At 47.6% G+C, this 24851-nt stretch overlaps 1 protein-coding gene across 4 annotated transcripts in view; it reads left to right on the forward strand.

Moving 5' to 3' along the window:
• DCAF5 (DDB1 and CUL4 associated factor 5) overlaps positions 1 to 11595 on the forward strand; it is a 120855-nt gene extending 109260 nt beyond the window's left edge. For all 4 annotated transcript variants that reach the window (XM_056134359.1, XM_056134360.1, XM_056134362.1 and 1 more), the window contains 2 exons: positions 1285 to 1412; positions 7279 to 11595. In XM_056134359.1, the coding sequence (XP_055990334.1) occupies positions 1285 to 1412; positions 7279 to 9117 (1967 nt within the window). In that variant the 3' untranslated portion in view covers positions 9118 to 11595. The remainder of the gene's footprint in view (positions 1 to 1284; positions 1413 to 7278) is intronic.
• Positions 11596 to 24851: the final 13256 nt, after the last annotated feature.

Below are 24851 nucleotides of genomic sequence, written 5' to 3' on the forward strand. Positions count from 1 at the left end.
CTTGCCTTGCCTGTTGCAGACCCCGCTTTCATCCTGGCAGTGCTGTGGTTCCCTGAGCACTGCCAGGTGTAGCACCCAGTGAAAACAAAACAAAGAGCTTTGCAATATTACTTGACTTCTAATTTCAAAAATAGCAAAATAATAAAAGAAGAAAAAGGAGTCAGAGAGGTAGTCTAAAAGCTAAGGTGTTTGTCTACCAACACACTGCAACTGCAGCTGTGACACTGGGTCAAATCTCGGCACCACACAAGGTCCCTTGAGCACCACCAGAATAGAAACAAAGATACCGCTTTTATGATTGATCTTTGATTTTTACCCATACATGGTGGGGTTTGGGGCCGGGGGGGGGCTACACCTGTCTTTGCTCAGGGCTTACATAGAGCTCTGTGTAGAGGACCATCTGCAGTATCCGGGATTAAACCTGTGGTGGCTGCTTGCAAGGCAAGTGCCTTAACCCCTGTTGTATCACTTTGACCCTATGTACATGGTGTGTTTTTGTTGTGTTGTCGTTGTTTTTGTCCTGCTCTCTAATTCATATTCTCAATACTTAGATTGGAAGTATTGAGAAATCAAAGTAACCTAAACCTTAATGTGAAAGGAACCTAAATTTCTCTTCTTTATCCTTGGTTCCCGTTGCTGGGGGGTAAGGGGCATTGGTAAGGATGTCTCCATTATTTTTTCCTGTCTTTTCTGTGTATTGTTCCCTGGCCTCATCATATGACAGATGGGTCAGAATTTTTTTTTAATTCTTAAGTACATGTCATTGTATTCTACCAGGGGGTTGAACCCAGGGACACCTACAAGGAGACATTCACTACCACTGAGCTGTATCTTTGGCCCCCAGAGATACGTTTTCGCATTAACATTTTGCTTCTGATTCTGTGTGTCCCTGGCTCAGCTGCCCAACAGCTCCCAAATGGTTGTCTCCTATTGCTCATGACTGTCTTTTTCTAAGGTAACATTTGAATTTATCTTGAGTGTAAAGAAAAAATTTTAGAAATGTTTTTAAGTAGCTGGGCTTCATGGACGATAGATCTGAGTGGGTGGATGTGGGCCTCGCTTAAAAGACTAAATAAAGACTGTTGGTAAGAACACATAGGTTGAGAGATATTTCGTCTTCCTTTTTCCATACCAACTTGATCTATGAGATTAAGCACTCTGCTAGTGGTATTGCTAATGAAGTCTTGGCTCCCCTTCGGTACTGTTTTGCCACTACTGGAACCTGTTTGCCTTGATCCATTTCATCATTTGATCGTTTGTGTTTATTTTCTTCTGTCTTCCCAGGTGGCATTGGTAGGGTGGTCAACGGAGCCTTCATGGTGCTGAAAGGGCATCGGTCTATTGTTAACCAGGTTCGATTTAATCCCCATACCTACATGATCTGCTCTTCTGGTGTAGAGAAGATTATCAAGGTGAGGTACCTTCCTTTCCTGTCCTCTTAAATAATTATCACTCACAACCTATCACTTAGCATATCAGAGGTCAATCAAAATTCTCAAGGAGCGTGTATAAACATTTCCTGGAAGACCTTTTTTCAAAGTAGCCACTAAGGCACCAAGGAGACAGCTCAATGGTCTTGAGCTTGTGCTTTGCATACAGGATCCCCAGGTTTGATCCCTATCTCTGCACGGTCTACCCAACATTGCTGGGAGGAGCCCTGGAGCAAGGAGTCCAGACCACAGGTGTGGTCCCCAAAACAAAAGAAAGTTACTGCACTTTGATACAGGGTGTGTTCCAGACACTGCCTTGTGTGCCAGTAATATCCAGTGGCCTCTGACTTTGAGTCTGACCAATTTTGCTTTCCAAACCTCGTCTGGAGGAAACCAGGAGTCTTTTGCTTACCCAGTGTGAACTTTGTCCTAATGGCTGTCCTAATGTGACATTGTTCTAGGTGACTGCCAGCAGCCAGAGCTGAGTTGTCTTAGGGCTTACCAAAAATGCTGTGTGGCTGTGATTTAGCTCAATACTCATACCAACTGTGCATTGATTAAATGAACTCAACTGTGCCAAAGAATATTTGGCCAGAGAAATAGTACAGCGAGTAAGGTTCTTGCCTTGCACGTAGCCAACCCAGTTTGGTTTGATTCTTGGCACAACATAGAGTCCCCAGGGGGCCTCCAAGAGTGATCCCTGAACACGGGGCAAGTCCTGAGCATAGCCGTGTGTTGCCAAAACAACAGCAACAAAAAATAACATTTTTATAACCTGCAGATGAGAAATCCAGCCTGTCCCGTATCCATGGAAGGATGCCCACTGCCCATGACTCATTCCAAGTTATCAGTAGCCCTTTCCACACCTCAAAAAATGAGAATTGGGGGCAAGTGGTAAACTTTGGGGGGCCCTGTAACAAAATTACTTTTATTTGTCTATTTGGGGGCCACACTAGCAGCACTCAAGGGTTACTCTGGCTCTGCACTCAGGAATTACTCCTGGCAGTGCTCAGGGGACCATATGGGATGCTGGGAATTGAACCCGAGTTGGCCATGTGCAAGGCAAATACCCAACCCTCTATACTGTCACTCCAGCCCCCAAGATCCTTAGAAAGGATAGATATTACAACAAAAAGTTAAAACTTTTTTCAAAATGTTTGTGGAAACCTGAAGGTTTTGGGGGAAAAGTTTTTTAAAAAAAAGAATGGTTTGTGGTAATTTGGTAGTTTTTCCATTTTCTTTGATCATGGGATTTGGGGTTGTGGGGGAGGGTTGAATATGCAGAGTTAAACCAAGTTGTATCTGAGGCAGGGAAACTATCAGAAATAAAATGTTAAATTTTTATCAGTATTTTCATTTGCCCTTAAATCCCATTTCCTTCATTTGGGATTTGTTGGCCTTTAAGGTAGGACTAACTTTCATGATTGTCCATTTCCCCATAGGGCTCGAATAGGACTTCTAGATTGCTTTAATGATCTTCTTTTTACAGATGATGAGATTTGAGTTATGAACAAACTGTCTGGGGTTCATTATATGGCTCATTAGTGGCCAAGAGAATGTAAAGTGCTGTCTTTTGTTCTTGTTCTTCCCAGTGTGCCAGTATAGTCATCATGCCAGGGGCAGGCAGGAGGCAGTCGGATGCTCCTGCTGGATCTGACAATCCCAGTAGACCTTCACTTGGGCATTCGTTGAATTGGCCCTGCCCCTTACATGGCCTGTGACTAATAGGTTGGCACAGAAGCATGCCCTCTCGAGGCCCCCTGACGTCATTCTCTTTCTCAGAGAGCTTTGCTTGGGCACCTCCTCTAAAGGGAAGTTCCTGTGTGACCGCACACTGGATGCTTCTGTGCTAAGTCTCCCCAGTCACTGTCAAGTCGACTTGGAATTCTTACCCAAAACATCATAGGTTGGAAATGATCCAAGAACTCAGAGGCGGGGGCGGGGGGGCGGGAGAGAAGAAATTATTTTCTCTATGAGATTATGCAGGCTGAACTATAGACCTTGCTGCTTCTAGGGTCCAGGGGTCTGACACCTGCCCTACCAAGACATGTCCGGCTATTTGAAACCTTCAACAGTACAGTTGGCACCTTCAGACAGTTATTTGCATCTCTCTGCTGTCTGACAGGATAGCGTGCTAGTAGTGACTTGCCTTCCAGGAGTACCCGATGAGTTACCCATGCCTGAGTTTCTGACTAGGTGTTATATCACTTTTCTGTGTTCTGTTTGAAAGGGTCGGTGACTCAGAGGGCATCATCACCTTTACTCCAGTCTGAAACCTTTCCATCTTTACCAGGCGGTCTGCTCCTATTCATTATGCATCCCTGTTGTCAGGGCGAGTCTCTTACATCCCTGACAGCTCTTTCCCCGGAATGCTTACATTTAGTGAAAGAGGGGTTTGTTTTTCAGTTAAACATAAGATGGAATAAATGCCAATTTTTCCCCTCTAAAGCCAGTGTTCATTTATTACCCCGTAATGGTGATACAAATATTGTGTATTGTGTATTGTGTATCATTTGCAGTGGGCCTTACAGGGGAACACAAAGGTTATAAAAGAAAAAAAAAAAGATGACATAGGTTCTCCCAGGAATTAGTGACTCAGTACAAGAAGCAAGAAACGAAGATAATAGATAATGGAAATTGTAGTCATTGTACAGGAGTAAACACTAAGTGCTCTGGAAGATATTTTATTCTGGGGTAAAATCTCAAGTACTAATTAAACTAGATTTTGAAGGATAGATATAAACACTGCAAAAAGAAGCATAATACAGAAAGAATATAAAAAAGAAGGAATGAATATTTAATTATTTTATGGAATCCACACATATTTGTTGGTCACCCCCTGTGTGCCCAGCATAATGTTTATAAATAAAGTCGCATATGCTGGAAAGTGTAGGACTGACCTGTTGAAAAATCTTTTCTTGATTGGCACATAAAGAGAAAATTTTAGATAGAAAGCTGATTAGGTTGGCATGAAGTGGCCCAGAAGATCTTGGATGCCAAAGTAGAAGAGAACTTATCTATTTAGTTTTTCTTAGTAAGTGAAGATATTTCTAAAGTTAATATAATAGTGAAAGATGTTGGAGAGCTGCTCCATCAGGCAGGTTATCGCCACCTGTGTACATCAGATACTTGGTACTTGCTTTCCATCATGATGATGTTCGTATAAGAATTAAACTGCATCTGTTTCCTTGGCAGCCTTTTGAGTTAAACTTTTCACTTGACTCAGGAGAAAAAAAGCTGCTTGTCCTCCTTTATGAGAAATAAACCTTGACTCATGAGGAGGCTTGTCTGGGCACATTTAACAAGTAACAGGAAATTGTGTTTTCAGGGCTTTTGAGTTGTTGGCTTTCATTGTAAAGAAAGAAACAATTTTGAGGCTAGAGAGATAGTAGATGGGTTGAAACACATGCCGTGGTCCAGCTTCCCAGGGTTCCCCAAGCATCACTGGGTGAAACTCTGGGGGCACTAGAGCATCTCTCAGAAGGCTGGAATGACCCCTGATACTCCCAGGCCGAACTGAGTGCATCCTTGGGTCCTAGCATTAAAGTCAGTATGACTGACCAAGGATAACTGGGCATCTTTCCCCACCCCTCAGACAGACCAGTCATTTAATATTCTAAGGATGAAGCCAAAACGGGAATGGTCAGTACTTCTGGTGTTTAAAGTCTCTGAAGCTAGGTCTGAGACCTTCTAATTGAGGCATTTAGCTGCTAATAAAAGAGAAAGCACCACATATATGAGTTCTTTACTCTGAGCCATGTCATTTTATTATTCTCATTTTTTTCTGTGAGAAGAAAGACTTTGAAGGGTAAAGTAATTTGCTTTGTGCCATTGAAGTAGTGGAACTAAGCCTCTGTCCTCCCTGTTCCCACATTCTTCTTTTTTGAGGGGGTATAGGGGCAGATTGGGCCACACCCAGCAATGTTCAGGGGTTATTTCCTGCCTCTGCACTCAGGAATTACTCCTGGTGGTACTCAGGGGACCGTATGGGATGCCAGGAATTGAACCCAAGTCGGCCTCATGCAAGGGCCTATCTGCTGTACCAGCACTCTGGCCCCTGTTCCTATATTCTGTACAGACTAAAGACTGACAGTCTGGGAATAGTAGGAATGGAATGGATTCCATAACCAGTACCACATGCTCCCCTGAGTACTGTCAGGTGTGACCCCAAAACCAAAAAAAAAAGGATTAGTCCTAATAGCTACTCATGACTTAATGAGTCAGCATCTCTAAGTGAGGGGCTCAGAAGTCAACAGGTAAGAATCCTTTAAGTGACTCCTGTGTACTGCAGAGTTCGAGTACTACTACTTTAAGACTCTGCCATGAAATTGTGGAGCTGAAAGTGGGGAGGAGCTGGGGGTAGGGATGGGAACTGAAGGAGGAATGACTCTGAGTTGGGGTTCAGTGGTGAGTAGCATCTAATACAGAAGACTTTGAACAGGGAACTGTTAAAAGAGAGTCCCCTTACAGGAGTCCCAAGTAAATCATAGAACAGAAAATCCTCACAGGGAGGTAAGTTATCCCAACACAGCTTTGGGGAATCAAAGCCATTGTCTTGATAGAGGACAGGGAATGAAGGGCCATTGTGTTCCAGGGTTGGGTGCCTTCTAAAGATAGACACCAGCTTGTCAGGCAAGAAGCTCGCCTGGAATTTCATCTTAGTTGCCATGGCTACTGGCTGATGTAACCAAGATTCCCTGAGAGACTCTGTGGACCAGACTGGTAGTCAGGTGACACTAATCATTCTTATTTGCAGCGACAGCTTAATTACCTTGAACTTCATTTTTGCATAACTATTTCAACTTGTCAAGTTGGGCTTTTGCATTCAGACAAACCTAGGTGAAGGAAGCCTAACTCTGCAATTTTTGACTGTTAATCCGTATCTCTGACTGTGTAGTAAAGGGGTGTTAGGGGTGAGACTGAAGTGTTCGGGTGGTACTCTACTTGTTCCGCAGCCAGTAGAAAAGTTAGGGAACCAGTCAGCCTTTCCCCACTTAGAGAATCAAGTTTTCCTGGGTAACCGATGCCTGCGTGTCCAGGAGCGAACTGTGGTGTAGGCAGTTGGCTGTTCCTGTCAAGACTCAGTAAGCAATTCCTTTTAGTAAAATGGAAAGGTTGCAGCTGGGAAAAGTGAGTGCCAGGCCAGTATACCGATTGTTATCACAGACTCACTGTTGAGTCTTTTCCTTTGCAATCACTGTCCCTTTTGGTGCACAGTTTGAGCTTTTGAGAGTCTTAAACACAATGACCAATCTTGAGGTCATCCTTTATCCTCTGAGATTATGGGGCCCATTAGCTCATTTCTGAGTTACTGATAGAGGAGGCTGAGGGTGGGGCTATGTGATCAGTCTGGACCTAGAGATAGGCCGACAGATTTCCTGACTCTGGGTAAACTCTATGTCCCAAACCATGCTTTTCCCTACATCTGACTCTAGAAGCCTCCATTTCTGTGTGTGGCCCACATAATACAAAATAGGTATTTCGAGTGGGGAGATGCTTGCTTTGCACGCAGAAGCCCTGGCCTTACTTAATCCTTTACACTTCATGACTTGTTACTTAAGTCCTGGCTGTGCTCAGGGACCGTGTGGTACATGGGCATCAAACTGGGGCTCCCAGTTGCATAACTCACCCTTTGTGCATACTCACTCTTTGAGCTGGTTCCACCACAGCCCTCTCCATCTCCCCCCCCCATCCCACATACACACACAGCCCTGAAGTAATGTGTTTTTAAAGTCAATTAATAAGTCCTGGCTTGGGGCAGCTCTCCCCGCATCGCAATTAGTCATCTGTGCCAACGTAGATGCTTTCTTATCAGCCCTTGTTGGTTTGGTGTTTGCTTTCTGTGCAGATCTGGAGCCCGTACAAGCAGCCAGGATGCACTGGAGACCTGGATGGCCGGATTGAGGATGATTCCCGTTGCCTGTACACCCACGAGGAGTACATCAGCCTGGTGCTCAACAGCGGGAGCGGCCTGTCGCACGACTACGCCAACCAGTCTGTGCAGGAAGACCCCCGGATGATGGCCTTCTTCGACTCGCTGGTGCGCCGGGAGATCGAGGGCTGGAGCTCCGACTCGGACAGCGACCTCAGCGAGAGCACCATCCTGCAGCTGCACGCCGGTGTCAGCGAGCGCTCGGGCTACACCGACTCGGAGTCCTCGGCCTCGCTGCCCCGCTCGCCGCCGCCCGCCGTGGACGAGCCTGGCGACAGCGCCTTCCACCTGGGGCCCCTGCGTGTGCCCGGTGCCAGCGCCAGCACAGGCGCAGGCGCTGGCGCCACTGCCAACGCCGCCTCCGCTGCCGCCCCCGCCACCAACGCCGCACCCTCGCCCCCGCCCCCGCCGGCCTGCGAAGACGCCACCGCGCGCCAGCAGCGCCTGTCCGCCCTGCGGCGCTACCAGGACAAGCGCCTGCTGGCGCTCTCCAACGAGTCCGACTCGGAGGAGAACGCCTGCGAGGTGGAGCTGGACACTGACCTCTTCCCCCGGCCTCGCTCGCCCAGCCCGGAGGAGGAGTCCAGCAGCTCGAGCAGCGCCAGCAGCTCCGAGGACGAGGAGGAGCTCAACGAGCGGCGCGCGTCCACCCGGCAGCGGAACGCGCTGCGGCGCCGCCAGAAGGCGCCCCGGGAGGAGCGGCCCAGCGCCCCCGCCAAGCCCGCCGACCCCTACGTCGGGGAGGACAACTACGACTACCCCCAGATCAAAGTGGACGACCTCTCCTCCTCTCCCACCTCCTCCCCCGAGCGAGGCGCTTCGGCGCTGGACGTGCAGCCCAGCCGGGCGTCGCCCACCTCCGACATCGAGTCGGTGGAGCGGAAGATCTACAAAGCCTACAAGTGGCTGCGCTACTCCTACATCTCCTACTCCAACAGCAAGGACGGCGAGAGCTCGCTGACGGCGGCCGAGGCGGACGAGGGCCGAGCGGGGACCAGCCGCAAGGACAGCCCGGCGCCCTCCTCCAGCCAGGAGGCCCGCGCCCACCCGGCCCCGGCGCCCCGCAGCCAGGACCAGCCGCCCGAAGGCTGCGCCAAGGAGGCCTTTCGGGAGGGGACCTGTGCCAGGAACGCCAGCGGTGGCCCCGGCCCCGAGCTCGGCGGCAGCCACCCGCGGGCGGAGGCTCCCGAGGACGCCGCCCCGGACCCCAACAACGGTGGGTCTGTAGAACACGCTTTTGAAACCAAGAAGCTCAATGGAAAGGCCCTGAGCAAGGCCCTGAGCGGCCGCGCCGAGGAAACGCCCTCTCCCCCTGCTCCCAAGACGTCTGGCTCCGCTGTGGGCAGCGGGGCTGGCAGCTGTCCCAGGACGCAGCCCCATGACAGCGAGGAGAGGAGCCTCGAGACCATCTGTGCCAACCACAACAATGGGCGCTTGCACCCCCGCCCCCCTCACCTCCCCAGCAACGGGCAGAACTTCGGGGAGCAGGAGGCGGCGGCCTGCTCTTCCGCGGGACATTCGGATACTGACCATGATAACTTGTCCATGGCGGGGCCCCTCTTGCACAAGGATTGCTGTGGGTCTGAAATGGCCTGTGAGGCCCCCAGTGCTGGAACGAGAGAGGACCCCCCGGAGCCCCCAGACACGGACAGCAACAGAGCCGGGCATGGTCATAGTGGCCACAAAAGGCACCGAGTTGAATTGGAAGATACAGATTCTGAGAATTCTTCTTCAGAGAAGAAATTAAAAACATGATAACTACAAAAGGGAAAATAAAGGGCTGCCCAGAAGGTAGCTTTACAAAAAAACAAAACAAAAAAAAAAATTCCTGTTTAGTGAACACAGAGAAAAGGAAAAAAAAAAGTATTAAAGGCACATAAAACCAGGGCCTGTAATTCTGTGTTGATGCTGCTCCCTTCTATTTAACAATGGGTCTGACTGTTGAGCTGACCATTGGCTTGTGCTGTTTTAATAAAAGTGGGTGGGGGGAATCCAAGTGACGCCTTTCTAGTGAGACTTGAGCATAGCGTTACCTGTGCAGAGCCTGTTAAAGTAAATCCTTGTTGAGATGTCTGACTTGTTCTTGTGTGTGTGCACTGGCAAGCATGAGCTCATTGTCTCATAGACTTTTCTTTCAGTTCTCCATCAGAAAGGATCAGTGGATCCACATCTCGCCCTGTTTACATGCCCAAGGTGTACTGGTCGTAATGATGAATGGCTGCTAAATCAGATTGTGCTGCCAGTGTGGATTTATGCTGGAAGAATGGAGAAGAGACCTGGCAGGAAAGCACGGCTCCTTTCCTAAAGGGCCTTGCCATGTTTTCTCTTCACTGAGCATTTAACTTAGACATACTAAAACATTGTTTTAAAGCTGATGAGAGAAGTTAGCTCTTAAGATCAGGTTTAAGAGAAAATAGTTCCCTGATAAATTTCACTGATTGCACATTGAGAGTGCACACATAGAGTATGGAGACCGTAAAATAGAACTACTTGTGGGTAACACTGACCAGTTAGGTGCTAGTCCATAGATACACGAAGGCTAGCAATCTCACTCACTCTTGGCCCCTGTGATGACATCTGTGTGTTTTGCAAGGAGGAAAAACCACTCTCAAGATATCTGTGCTTTATTTACTCAAGTGGAAGTTCTAGGTGCAGTAAGGAAGGGCAATGAAAAGCAGAGTGTGCTGTTGTATTCACTTCATTCTACCCAGAAGAATTGGTCAGAATAGATGGATTGGCATCTTCCCTCCGGCTTACAGTTGATGGAGACTGTGGTATTCAGATTAGATCTTGCAGGACAGAAGGCATCTCTAAGTAAAAGATTCTTAGTTAGTAGGTCTTTTAATAGGCAGAGGGACAGGAGAGAGAAGTCAGTGGGTTTTTTTTAATTTTGTTTTTTTTTTTAATTATTTTTAAAATTTTTTTTAGCATGCTTCCATTTATTTCACAATTTAACTTAGATCGGGGACAGTTTACTCTTCGTTCAAGTTTTAAAAGTGGCCACCAGCTAATTCACATTTCCCAGATTCGAAAGAGCAGCCTCGGGCTGGGGTTGAAGCATCCTGCTCGGCCCAGATGGGCAGCCCCACAGAGGCCCATGCCCACAGGCCTCTGACTCTGCTTTCCCCGATAGTCTCCCCTGAGCTGTGTCTACTCAAGGACCACCTGCTTTTCACAGGAGGGAAATTTGAAGGCTGTGGCTGCGCTCAGAACTTGAGAGGCAAGGCCACATTTTCCTTGTCCGCCTCAGGACTATGCTGGATCGGGGGCGAGGCCAGATGATCAGCTGCACTGCCTGGTGGCCGGGCACGGGCTCGTTGCTCCAGGACCACTCCAGGGTGATGAGGAAGAGGCCGATGAGGTGCTCGCAGGGTGCCACGATGATGAGAGAGACTTCCACGAGGGGAGCACTCTTGACTTAGATTTCTGGCTCCTAGAAGAGACTTGTATTTATTGTGATAGTTAAAGATGGAGGGGAGGCAAAAAAAAAAAAATCGAGATTTTTTTTTTTTCAGCACTGCAGCGATGGTTATAGTCACTTGGTTATCAGTGCAAGGTGAAACAAGACAGGAAGACCAATGAATGACCAGCAACTTTGTTGGCATCATGGTCATAAAAAGGCAGAGGAAACTGACAAGAATTGAGGAGGATGGGGAGAGAGAGCACTGTCCTGTGTGTGAACTCTAAAGTTCTAAACAGCTCGGAGCCCAGCTGGCACCAACAGGGAAGAGCTGGCGTGAGGGTCTGGCCTCTGCCCTCCCAGTAGAGGAGGGCCTCCTGCCTGGGACTTTGACCCAAAGGGAGGCAACCTGTCCAAGAGGAAGACTAGGAGGATCTAGGCTCTAGGGGAAAGGGGCTTATTGAAAAGGAAAGAAAGTTGCTGAACTCAGCCAAAAGGAGATGGCTTGCTAAGCTTTGTGAAAGAAAAGATGTGCCTGGTGTGTATGATGTGACTTGGGTGTGAACACACTGTTTTAGGAGGAGATGAGGCATATATAAGCGGTGGGGATGCGTGTAATTTAACAGCTGTAATCTCACCGGGGGAGTGGGGAAGAGATTCTGTAACCATTAGAATTACCGTGGATTTGTAATCAAAATGGTTCTATGATTTGTTTTTGACTATTCACAGATAATTGTAAATTCTGGTTTTATAAGCCCAAGTCATTTTACATTTGCTTTTCCAAAATTTATTAAATTGGACTTTTTTAATCCTTTGTATACAAAAAAAAATATGCCATCACTCAGTGTGTGTTTCTCTTCCCCTTCCTAGTCAGCATACCCGTTTTTTTTTTTTTCTGTTTTTATTTTACTTAATGTAATCCGTAGATAGTCTCTTCTGAGTTCTCTAAAGATAGTCCACTTCTCTTTCTAGAGGGAAAAAAAAAATGTTCAAGTTCACTTGGGAACTGGCCACTTAGTAGTTACATTTCCCAAATGCAGAGCTTGGTCTTTCCATGTTAAGAACCTTGACCTTGTTTGGGTACTCAAAAGAGAAGTCAAAGTTCATTCTGGTTCAACGGCTATATCCAAGAAAGATTAGTTTTAGCAAGGATGCCTTCCTTCTTTGGGGGAGACTATTCACAGCACCCCTGGTTCAACTTGCAAGGAGACAGGCCCTACCAGATAGCATAGGAGTAGGCTGAGAAACGCTGTCCAATTCCAGAAATCTAGCTCTGGTTGTGGGCCTGGAAACCTGATGGAATCACTTCCGAGGTTCCTTTGCTATGCCAGTGTTTCCCGAAGAGGGTGGCACTGCTCTCCCTGAGGGGACCCTGGCACTGGAATTGTGGTGGTCTCGTTCTCTTGGAGCTGGGTGATGCTTCCTCTTTCTACCTTTAGAGAAGGTATATTATCAAGCGTTTGCAAAATGATTTTTTTTCCTGAAAAAGGGGCAGTAGGCCAAATAAATTTGGGAACCTCTCACCTAAACTTATAGAATTAAGGCCCCAACATTAGGGGCATGTTTAATCCCAAAGTTCTTCCACAGTTGGTGTTTTCACTAGCGGGACAGATGGCACTAATTAGAATTCTTCAAAAGTGCCTCCTAGTGGCTTTTTTTTTTCCTGCATCCTGTACATAAAGTTTTAAGTGACTAGTCTGGATATGTAAAACTGTTTCTCCCGTTTGATTTCCTCCTGGTTTTGTAAGTGTTTCTGGGACAGCAGGTAAATGGATTAAATGACTAGTTGACTTGGGGCAAATGAAGGGTTACAACTGTGCTTGATTTCTTTAACAGGGAGCCCTCCTTTGTCAAGGAGCCTTCCTCTGCTGAAGCCTTACCTCCTCACAAGCCCCTCCTCTCCCAGCAAAGCCAGCTCTTCTCTTGTGTATATGCAAATAAACCTGTTACTCACCTCTCACGGCTTTCTCCTCTCTTCCAGGGAAGATGTGGTTGCTTGGACACCCCTCCTTCATTTCTTTCCTGTTTTAATTCTTGCCTCCTTGGACGTTTGATTCAAAATCACGCTGAAAAATAGAAGAAACATTGTGGTACTCCACATCCATTGCCAGTGGTTATTGTCCGCTGTAGGTATTGAAACACAGGTCATAATTTGGTCAGCAAAACATAGGGTAAGAGGAGACATCTGCTTCAGCAGACATGGGAGAGTAAGATTCTGGTATTTAGAGCTAAGAGAGTGAGGCAGCGAAGTGCCATTATATAGACAGCCCAGAAGATGTTTCCAGATATCAGATTGCTTTTCCTGCCCCTTCCCAGGACATGCACTGCAAATGTTTACTTAATTATTTTGGGTTGGGGGCAACTCCCAGCAGTGCTCAGGGCTTACTCCTGAGTACAGATACTCAGGGGTCACTCCTCGCAGGGCAGGGCTCAGGGCATCATTCACAGTGACAGAAATCAATCCACAATCAGCCACATACTTAATCCCTGCACAACCTGGCCCTGCAAATGTGTTTGTTTGCTTTTAAAGAACAACAAGCCAGCATCTGTCCTAACCATAAAGCTGCCTCCTTTAGTTCAGTGGAAAATTCTTGGCCAACCAACACTCCTGTGGGAAAAACACTCTTCCAAAAGAAGGCTGTGCCCTTCCTTAATATCTTAGGAGGGCTGCATGCAGGTTTGAAACTTCAGTGTGAAATAAGGCTCAGGGAGTCAGACCCCGAGCAACGGAGCTGCAGCTTTGCACATATGGTGTGGGTCAGGTGGGATCGTTCATTTACCTTTAAGGACTCATACTCTAATGAAATATCTTGAATGTAAGAGGCTGGGAAGAATGAAATATCTTGAATGTAAGAGGCTGGGAAGTCACTTTCTTAAAAGAACAGTGTGTTCCACGTGCAACAACAGAAAAGTGGAGAGAAAGTCTTAAGTCATCTGCCCTCTGGTTTCCACTTCACCATGGCTACTGAGCCGGTGAGGTGCTTCCCAGAATGCAGACTCAGAGGCAGTGATCATTGCCTTCACTGGGGCCTGTGCCAACATGACCAGGGACAAGCAGGAGTTGCTCACTTCCCTTTGCTCGGTAGGTTTATGTGAACCATGACTGTCTTGTACACAAGCACTATAAGACAGAGGGGCAACTAGTATTTAAAATGACTTGAGTCTCCTGCCCCATCTGCCTTTGTTAGTCCATCCAGTCCCCATTCCCATCCTGCGCTTTTCTTAGTCGCCGCCCTCACCCCCACACACATCCCTTATCAAAGCGAGAAAGAGTAAAATATCTAGAAACCTAAGTGCCAACATGAGATCTCAGGCCTAGAGATGTCTTTGTAGTCTAAGAAAGCTGGGGGAGGTGGGGGGTATTGGGAGTGGGGTTGCAGTGCCCGAGATATTCTATTAGGAAGTCTCTGTCATGGAAGGAGTGAGATGCTGTATGGGTAAAACAACTTTCAAAATCCACATAACTAGCATTGAATATGCAATAGATTGACTGGCCTCTGGAATACTCCATCACCAAAATTCTCTAAACCCCCCTCAGGTAAAATCTCAATTTCCAACCGAAATAAGTATGTATGATTGCCTTTGGAGAAGTATAATCTGGACGCCAGCACACCCAAGCACTAAGCAGGCCAGTGTATGCTGGCGGATTCTGGCATAGGCTTTCTGAGGGGAACAGACATCTCAATTCCCTAGCCACCTCATTAAATTTTCATGCCTTGAGGCCAAAGAAGTAGTGGGTAAGGTTCTGTCAGTTCAATCCCCAAGACCCCATATCACTCTGAGCCCCGCCAGGAGTGATCCCTGAAAGAGCCAGGAATAAGCCCGGAGCAACACCAGGTGTGGCCTCAAACCAAAAAATTCGTTTTCTCAAGAGTCCATGTTCTCTAGCATTTCTGGTCTCCAAGACCCCCCGCCTTAAATGGTCATAGCTAGCATGTTTTTCTCCTAAGCGGGACCTGTGAGCAGGGCGGAAAAGCATTGACAGCAGAAGAGGTCGCATCTAGGCTAGGTTTCTGATGAAAAACAAGCTGCAGGAGCCCAGGGCAAACCAAACTCAGAAACTGAAATGGAGGCTCCTTTCCATCCTCTGAAGTCTGATTCCTTCCATTCGATGGGCTTCTAGACCCCATTCTGGTACACTCCGCATGCATGAGGCATCCCGGCTATACCCTCCTCAGCCAATCAGGGCACCAGGATCTTTGGCCATTGTCTACCTGCTCAGAGCTCCAAACTCTTCATCTATGGTGTGGGGAAAGCACCTGCCTTGCACTCTGTCTGGAGCCTAGAATAGTGCACGTTATGTAGAAAGCTTTGTTTGGCATCCTTGGCGTAGCTGCTCTTCCACTCCCATTGCTGGTCATTAGCAGTGTGGTGCGACACAGTTTTGGGGGATGGGGTCTGACAAGAAATACGGAAAGTAAAAGTTAAAAACCTTCATCTGAAATCACAGGAAAAAGTCAAGTATGCCTATTAAATAGACCTGACTAAAGCTGCTCTGAGGCTTTGGATAAAGACTCTGTCAGAGTTCGGAGCTTGAAGGAAGCCCCACCTGACTGACAGGCTGTGGGTCACTGCTTGATAGCAGTCTGCAGGGCTTGAGGGAAGAGTAGCAACCAACATTAACCTTAGTCTCCAACAGCTGTGCTGAGGACGGCCCAGATCTTGGGAACTGGAGCAGCAAACTTCTCTCTGACCTTCTGTGCTGCCATCTCCCAATCAGGAATGAGGAAAAACAGCAGCCACATCAATGCTCTATGCCAAAGAGCATTTTTTTTCTTTAAAACTTTTTTTTTTATTAAATCACTGTGAGAGGGGCTGGAGTGATAGCACAGCGGGTAGGGCGTTTGCCTTGCACGTGGCCTGACCCGGGTTTGATTCCCAGCATCCCATATGGTCCCCTGAACACCGCCGGGAGTAATTCCTGAGTGCATAAACCAGGAGTAATCCCTGTGCATCACTGGGTGTGACCCAAAAAACAAAATAATAATAATAATAATAATAATAAAATAAATCACTGTGAGATACACAGCTATGAAGTTGTTCAGGTCTCAGTCATACAATGTTCCATCACCTGTCCACATTTCCCATCACCAGTGCCCCCAGTTTCCCTCCTGTCCAACCTCCAGCCTGCTACATTTATTCTTTATATTCTCACACATTTATATGCACTTTATGTTCTTATTCTTAAAACAGTATTTGAAAATAGCACAATTTAGAGAAAGGAGACAAGGTTTTATATTGTCTATGTTTATCTTAATTTGACAGTCAAATACTCCGAGTATTTTTTTAGTTCCTCTCCCCCTTTTATGAAAGACCAACTTTCCTTTGATACAGGACTCTCCTACCAAAATGTTTTAAGTCTTAAGCCCCTCTTTACCATAAATATTGATTTCATTTTCTATTCATAAAGCATTCAGGTCTTTTAACCCTTAAAATACCAACTTCCTAACTTCAAAACTCTAAACTGGGGCTGGAGCCATAGCACAGCAGGTAGGGTGTTTGCCTAGCACGCAGCCGACCCGGATTCAATTCCCAGCATCCCATAGGGTCCCCTGAGCATTGCCAGGAGTAATTCCTGAGTGCATAAGCCAGGAGTAACCCCTGTGCATCGCAGGTGTGACCCAAAAAGCACCCCCCCAAAAAAAATGTAAATTGCACAAGATGGTGTTACTTCACCATTTCCAACCTCCCTCTCCCTGCGAAGGGAGGCAGCTAGCCCTCTTCTGCTATAAGAACACCAATGCAGGCAGGACTGGTGTCTTGCTGAGGTGGCGGTTTTGGTTCTGTGCCAAAATCTTGACCAGTGTTTTCCATGCTGAGTGGTTGCACGTGGGTGGGCCCAGGTGTTAACAATTCTGTAACATCTGGTTGGAGAAGACATGGGCTGTAAAAGCCACCCTCAGGTGGCCTGACTGCCGAGGGGTTCAATCTGGGCCTGCTGGACCCTCAGCACACAGTGGGATAGAGACCCCCGGTGCACAGGGTGGCACTAAATAGGGCAGGAGAGAACTGTGACGGTTGCTGGTGGAGAAAGAGACAATGGAAGTACATTTGGAGGAAAGGTTTTTCAAATAGAACTTCGCCAGGAGGGAGCCCAGAACAGAACAGGGGAGGGGAGGCCTGAGAGGGCGCAAAGTTCAGGTTTCAGTCAGCTTTCAAAGACGTCGTCTTGTAAAGGTGTGTGATTGGCCATGCCTTCCAGTCCAGCCCCCTCACTGCAGAGATCAGTAGGTCAAGGCTGGCAAAGGCCTGGCCTGGCTTCTGGGTGAGGGCTCTCTCAGCTGGCTGTTCCCCTATGTGGGTCTTTGGTTGATTCTTTTCTTTGGACCGACCAGGCTCCCAACCCCTCCTAGTGAGACTCTGATCCTATAGGCAGTACTAACAAGGGCCTGACAGCTCTTTACAGAGGAGAGAAACAGGGAGAAGCCGGGTCAGTTACCATTACCCCAGAAAACCAGCACAAGGGCCCCATGCCAACACCCAACCTTTTAGCTGCCTCAACTGCTAAATTTCAGTATCCAGTAAATCCCTGGTATAGCTTTCAGAGAGAGAGCAGAAATGCATGCTGGGGGGCTGGAGTGATAGCACAGTGGGTAGGACGTTTGCCTTGCACGCAGCCGACCCAGATTCGATTCTCAGCATCCCATATGGTCCCCTGAGCACCACAAGGAGTAATTCCTGAGTGCAGAGCCAGGAGGAACCCCTGTGCATCGCCAGGTGTGACCCAAAAAGAAAAAAAATGCATGCTGGGAGAGCAAAAGCAAAGATAAGGTGACCAGAGGATGGGGGCTGAAGGTGTTGGGTTTTAGGTGCATAGGGCCTGACAAATGGGAGAAGAAACTAGGTATAAACACCCACAGACCAGAGAGGAAGTTATTGTTTGGGTGGGGGGCGGTGGTGGGGAGGGCACATCGAACAGTGCTCAAGGCTTTCTCCAGGCTCTGTGTTCCTGTGTCACTCCTGGTGGTGCTTCGAGACTATGTGGTGGTTAAGAATCAAACTAGGGTCGGCTGCATGCAAGGCAAGTGCCTTACCTGCTGTACTATCTCTCGGTGCAGGATCAAATTTTTAATAGAATTTTCCCACTTGCAGGCCCAAGGGATTCAAAAGGCTGTGTTCTTTTGCTACTGTGTCCTGATAGAGGTTTTCATCAAGTAGCGACGTGATTTAGCATGCAGCTCACATTGCTTCATCTTTCCTGTTGGGAGGTGTTGGCTTATACCTGGTGCCTGGTACTTCTTGGTCTGGGACTACTCCCAGCTTGGCATTCAGGGATGATGTCAGGGAATCATGTAGTAGCAGACATGGAACTCAGACCTCCTGCATGCCAGGCCTGTGCTCCAACCCCTCGAGCCATCTCCCTTGTCTTAAGATCCTTTATCCCAGTTTCTTTTATTGGCAGGGGACGGGGTGGCCGGAGCAGGGGGAAAGAGGATGAAGATGGTATTTTTGGCCATATCGAGAGGTGCTCTGGGGCTCTTTCTGGCTCAGGGGTGAGCCCTGGCAGTGCTCTAGGGACCATATGCAGTGCTGGGTCAGCTGCTGTGGTCAGCCTCATGAAAGGCAAATGCCTTGCCCCCACATACTATCTCTCCTGCCCAATATCCAAGTTTTAAACTTTCTAGCTGGAAGGAAACTCTAGCACAGTGCTTTTCAAGAAGTTGCCTCGGTCAAGATTCCACAGGGGGGACCAGAGAGATAGTACAACAGGTAGGGTGCTTGCCTTGCATGCAGTCAACCTGGGTTTGATCCCCAGCATCCTATATGATCCCCCAAGTCTGCCAGGAGTGATCCCTGAGCACAGAGCCAGGAGTAATGTCTGAGCACAACTAGGTATGGTCCTAAAATAAAAATACTCCCTGGGTAGTAGCCCCACCCATGTTAACTGTGTGGGGGAGGCCAGTGAGTATCAATAGATGCTGGTCGGCCCAGTCTGGCTGATGAAAGGGTAAGCATTGGCACCAAGGTGAGTTTCCCTTTGCTCAGATCAGTGTCCAGACCTTCCAAGTCCCTCTGAGACCCCTGAGATGTCCAAGTTGTGCTCCTGCCGAGCCAAGGTGCTCTGTGTTGTCCTGAGGAGGCCAGTAAGCTGCATGAGCAGCCACCTCAGACCCTCCGACTCCATCTCTCACCTCCTCTGATCCAGTGGCTAAGTCTTCCGCTCCCTCTAGGTTGCAGGGTTTGGGTCCCCTGCCTGCAAAACATTAACACTGTCAGTCTGTGAAATGAATTCACTGGAAAGCTCATTCTCAGATGCCACCTTAGAAAGGAAGGAAGGAGAGGGCTGTTGGGGTGATGTGCACTCTGGGAATCTGGCAAGGCAGAGGACCAGAGGCAACCAAATTTCTTTCAGAAAGCAGCCAGACTTACTGCTGGGAGCATGGCAGGCCTGAGAGCAAACCACGCCTTTTCCGAGAGGGTCGGCTCATTTGTGTCCAGCACGATCGCTCTGACTTTCTTTGATGAGTTAAGATTTGCCAGTGCAGTGATGGCTCAAGGGTCTTCCACTTCTGCCTGAGCTGGGCCAGGAGGCACCACTGGACACCCGTGCGCTGGGGACAGGGCTTTGGCAGTCAGGACCGAAAACAACTGACCTCACAGCAGATCATGATGATGACCTCTTCATTCCTGCAAGGTGCTCAGCCAAATCTTGACCATCTGGAAGCCTCTGGAAAATGGCCTTTGGACACTGACATGCAGGACACCTCTGCCCATGCAGCCTGGTTGTGCCTTACCCCAGAGGTGGCCATGCAGACCAGTGTCCCCTGAAGTGCCACCTCCCAGAGTCTTGGAGTTACAGTCTGCCAGGCTCCATCCGGTGGGGCTCCTGGTACAGAGGCGGGTACTGGAGACCTAGGGTCCTCCTTCAGCTCCCCACCCCCACCCCATAGTACATGCACCATCGACTCTCCCTGAGCTCAGAATGACCCCTTCTGCACCCACCCCACTTCTGACAAGGCAGGCTAAGCCCACCACCAGCCAGGTTCTAGACTGAGGAGCCCAGGTTGTGAGAAAATGAGTGTGGAAGGAACCCCTAGCCTCAGGTACATCGCTGCCACACACTGAGCCCACAGTTGCAGTGACCATCTTCCTTTTGGGTCTCAGAGGCCCCTCAGTGCTGAAGAGGTTCAGACACCTCGCAGGCCCTAATGCTTCCCATCAGCCCTGTGCCCCGGAGCCACTTCAGGCAGCAGAGGGCAGGCAGAAGCCAATCCCTGCAGGGTGCTGTTCAGCCCCCCTTCCTGCCCTCTGGGTACTTCTCCCTGGCTGCTTCCCCTGAACCAGCAGAGAGGGAACCACCAACTTGTACTGACTCAGCAAACTGTCCCCTGAGCCCCTTCCTGCTACCGACTTCCTTCCCCCCGTACCCTGAGTCAGAGCGCAGTCACCTTGGAGTTGCTGAGGAGTGAAACGGGCAGAGATGAGGGCGGGGTGGGGGGTGGGCACGGAATGGGCAGTCGAGGCAACCCAGGCTCAAAGCAGCCTTTAAAAACTGTCGCGACTCGGGGTCCAGGGCCCCGTCACTGAACACTTTTGCACCTGGATTTCTACTTGCACTAGTGGGAACAAGGCTTTTCTGCAAGACTCAACAAGAGGGGGCTGGAGCGATAGCACAGCGGGTAGGGCATTGGCTTTGCACGCGGCCGAGCTGGGTTTGATTCCCAGCATCCCATATGGTCCCCTGAGAACCACCAGGAGTAATTTCTGAGTGCATGAGCCAGGAGTAACCTCTGTGCATCACCGGGTGTGACCCAAAAAGCAAAAAAAAAAAAAAAAAAGACTCAACAAGACTGCCAGCACAGTGTCCAGCTGCCAGGGGTGCTGGGGCAAGAGGTCACTGCTAAAATCAGGTCCTCTCTCAAGATCTTTGACTCCATGTCAAGGAATCTGTGGTTAAGTGGACACTGGGACAAACGGAAGCAGTGTAGGGACCAGAGCAATAGGACAGCAGGGAGGGCACTTGCCTTGAATGCAGCTGACCCAGGATTGATCCCGACTCCCCATATGGTCCCCCGAACATGACAGGAGTGATTCCTCAGTGTGGATCCAGGAGTAAGCTCTGAGCACCACTGGGTGTGGTGGGCCCTCCCCTCAAAGGAATGGAAACAGCGTCCTGGAGACTTCTCCAAAGATGTTCTCTCCTGTTCTCCCTTTCCACACCGATGAGAAAGTCCCGTGGGCAGTGACATTTCCTGTGGGGAAGTGCTGGCTTCTTGTTCTGTCCTGAGTTCTTCCCAATGAAGCTACTCCCTGGAGTCAGAATTTGATAGGGAGACAAACGTGAGAACAGTGGAGGGAACCTGGTACTCACAGCCACTTTCTTCCCAGGGCTGCCTGGAACCCTCAGAGCTGAAGTTGGCTGGGCAGCAGGATAGTTCCAAATATGAAGCCAAAATAATGAGTATAGTGGCTAAGGCACTGATTTTGCATGTGACTGAACCAGGTCAAATCAATCCCTGGCACCACATAGGTCCCCCAAGCCCAACCAAGAGTGATCCCTGAGCACAGAGCCAGGAGTAAGTTCTGAGCACAAACAATGTGGCTCAAAAACCAGAAAGAGAGAAAGAAAGAAAGAAAGAAAGAAAGAAAGAAAGAAAGAAAGAAAGGAGGGAGGGAAGGAGGAAGGGAGGGAGGAAGGAAGGAAGGAAGGAAGGAAGGAAGGAAGGAAGGAAGGAAGGAAGGAAGACAACTAGGTAGGCAAGAAGAGAGAGAATCTTAACACTGAATATCAGAAAGAAAGAAAGAAAGAAAGAAAGAAAGACTGATTATGAGCAATCCAAATCAACCAACCTAGGAATCAAAATGAGGACAAATGGATTCCTGGCAAGGACTTTTGATGATGCCCATCTGCTGTGTAAAAAAAGAAAAAAGGCAAACTTGGGTGTGGGCATACAGGGAGGCTCTGGGTGTGTCCTGGGAAAAGAGAAGATTCTTGGGCCAGAGAGAGCTCAATGGGCTGATGACATGTTTTGCATGCAGGAGGCCCAAGGTTTTTGTTTGCTTGTTTGTTTTATTGATTGAGGTACAGTGATTCATGATACTGTTAATGATGGTTTTCCGTCTACATAATCCCAACACTACACCCATCACCAGTGTTACCCATTACCCCCCCACCAAGAATCACAGTGTCCCTCCCTTTCAACCACCCACCCCAAACTCAGTTGTGTGGATCAGTTCTCTTGTTGTGTTGCTTTTGGCCCTTTGTTGCTCCCTTGCTGTGTGTCTTTAATTCCCACACATGAGAGAGATCACTCTGTATCTAATCCTCCTATCTTTCCTCAGCATACATGATATTCTCTAGTTACATCCATGTCACGGCAAAATGCATGACTTTATTCTTTCTTTCTTAGAGCTGCATTGTATCATAGGGTGTATATTTGCCACAATTATTTTTTTCAAAAGACTTTTATTTTTAAATTTTTATCCTTTAAATTAATTCACCATGACATACATAGTTATAAAGCTGTTCATGATCAGGTCTCAGTCATGCAACAATCAGACACCCATCCCTCATGCCACAACTTCTTCATCCACTCGTTTGTAGTTGAGCATTTGGGTTATTTCCACATCTTGGCTATTATACTAAGTGTGGTATGCATCTTCCCTTTCGAACTAAAGTTTTTGTGTTTGGGGATTAGATGCCAAGGAGTAGTGATCTAGACTTTTGAATATTAGCCATTCTCACTGAGATATGTGATAGCTCAATGTTGTTTTGACTTGCATTTCCCTAATCACTGAGTGATGATGAGCACTTTTTCATATGTCAGTTGGTCACCCGAATGTCTTCTCTGATTAAGTGTCTGTTTATCTCCTCTTTCCCATTTTCGGATAGTGTCATTGGATTTTTTATTATTGGATTTTGTGAGTGGTTGGCTATTAACCCTATATCTGATATATTCTGTGCAAATATTTTCTCCCATTCGATAGGATGTCTTTTTTATTATAGCTTGAGTCAGATTTTTTATTTTCTGTTGTTGGTTTTTGATGTGCAGGAGCTTTTTAATTTGATGTAGTCCTATTTGTTTGCTTTGTTGAGTTTGAGGAGGCTCAACGTTAGAGCCCCTTAACCAGATGGATCCCTGAGCATTGCTAGGAGGGACCATAAAGTAACAAAACAGAAATATCTCCTCAGAACCACTAACCATGACCCAAAATATATGGGGACAAAGTCCTGGAGATGAAGAGATAGTACAGAGGTTAAGTTGCTTTGCATGCAGTCAATGCAGGCTAAATCCCTGGTACTGCATGTTCCCCTGAACATTGAGTAGTAACCCAATGATACAGACCAATTAGTAGCCCCCTAACATTGCTAAAAGTGACACACACACACACACACACACACACACACACATATTCCTTATAGTAGTACTGAACAAAATAGTTGATTATCCCCAAATATAGGAAATTATTCTCAGGAACAAAATGCTTCAGATTCCACTATGTAGAAGTATTTTATTGTTTTACTTTCTTCCCCCTTCTCTTCATTTTTGTTGTTGGAATAACTAGGAAATGCACACTTGGCACACACTATGTTGTGGCATCAGAGATCATAAATTTAAGTGCTGCCAAGATCCCACTCATCATGTGGGTGGTCCAGGGATCAAACTCAAGGCCTCATGCCTGCAAGGTAGATGGTCTGCCACTGACCTATCCTCTCCTCCCAAAAGGATTTAATTTCTCTTGGAAGCCACCAGAAGACCGGTAAATATTCCCAGTAATTTCAGTCCTTTCCTTTCTTTCTTGATGGTCCTGAGGGCTGGGAAGGGCTTTTAGATTCAGATTCCATCCCCCACCTCCAATAACAAAATATGGAAATAGACATTATAGGGTAAATATCTTTGTGCCCAGTGATGGTGCTGAAGAAATGTTACAATGAGATAAACACATACTTTATATAATGGAGGCTCAGGTTCAGTCCTGGCCCACATGGTCCCCTGAACCCTGCTGGGAGCAATCATCAAGCCTAGAGGTAGGGCATAGCCTCTGAGCACCACTGGGTGTATACAGAAAGAAAAAAGAAAAAAATCTTAGTAGCCCATGAACAAGAGAGACCTCTAGAGGGGTATTTTTCCTTCAAAAGTTTTGTCCATGAACAACAAAGAAAAATTTTTATGAGATGAGAATATTTAAATGGAGTCAATATTCTAGATCTTTAGTAAAGCAACACAGGACAAGAAATAAGATTCCTCTACTTAACGTCTATTGGCATGATGCATCACAATCAGGATGGCGAGGATATGCTTTGGCTCTTCTTTCTGTGTGGGGGGAAAACATAACAACAACAAACAAGGGTCAGATAAATAATAAATTTATCACCATATTTGCCTTCATCAGCTAACACCATTTTGAATTCCCAGCATCTGATCCCCAGTCCTCCAAGTAGTGTTTGGGGCCACTCCTAAGCAAAGAGCCAGAATTAAGCCCTGAGCACTTCTAGGAGTAGCTCAGACTAGTCCGAAAGTAGTGAGTGGTCGCAAGGTCAACCCAAAGTCAACTCTAAAAAATAAAAACATCGATTCTGTTTCCTTCATATATACCCATCCTGTTGCTCACGGGCAGATGAAACTTCTAATCCAGAACTACCCGAGGAAGGCCACACATATCCCATGCCCAGCAATTGACTCCTAGACATAGAACCAGCATATTCCTTCCCAGGCCTGACAGGACATGGATCTGAACCTCCACTGCAGGCTTGGAGGTGGTGCCAGGGAAGTGGTATCATAAGGAGGTGGTGCCAGCTAAGTGAAGTAATAAAGCAGCTGTCCCTGTGGAAGCGGACGCGCATTGCATGGTGGCAGCTCGTTCCCCAAGGCTGCATAACCATGGAAATAATGGGCCAGTAGTTCTGCTCAGGACAATATAGACATCGCCTAAAAACAATGCTGAGTGAAGAAAGCCAGGCCCTAGAATTGTGATGACTCATATGCACTTGAAGAGATATGCATACGGGGAAACTGAGCAAAGTGCCAGATCTCTGAGTATTAGGAAGTTATCACTTCAGGCCCCAGGCCAGGACCCCTGCAAAGGGTATCTATTCTCCAGCTTGGTCCCATCCCACTACCCAGTCCCAAGAAACCGAGCTGAACTC

This window comes from Sorex fumeus, unplaced genomic scaffold, assembly GCF_029834395.1.
Source record: "Sorex fumeus unplaced genomic scaffold, SorFum_2.1 ptg000098l, whole genome shotgun sequence".
NCBI classification, from domain to species: domain Eukaryota; kingdom Metazoa; phylum Chordata; class Mammalia; order Eulipotyphla; family Soricidae; genus Sorex; species Sorex fumeus.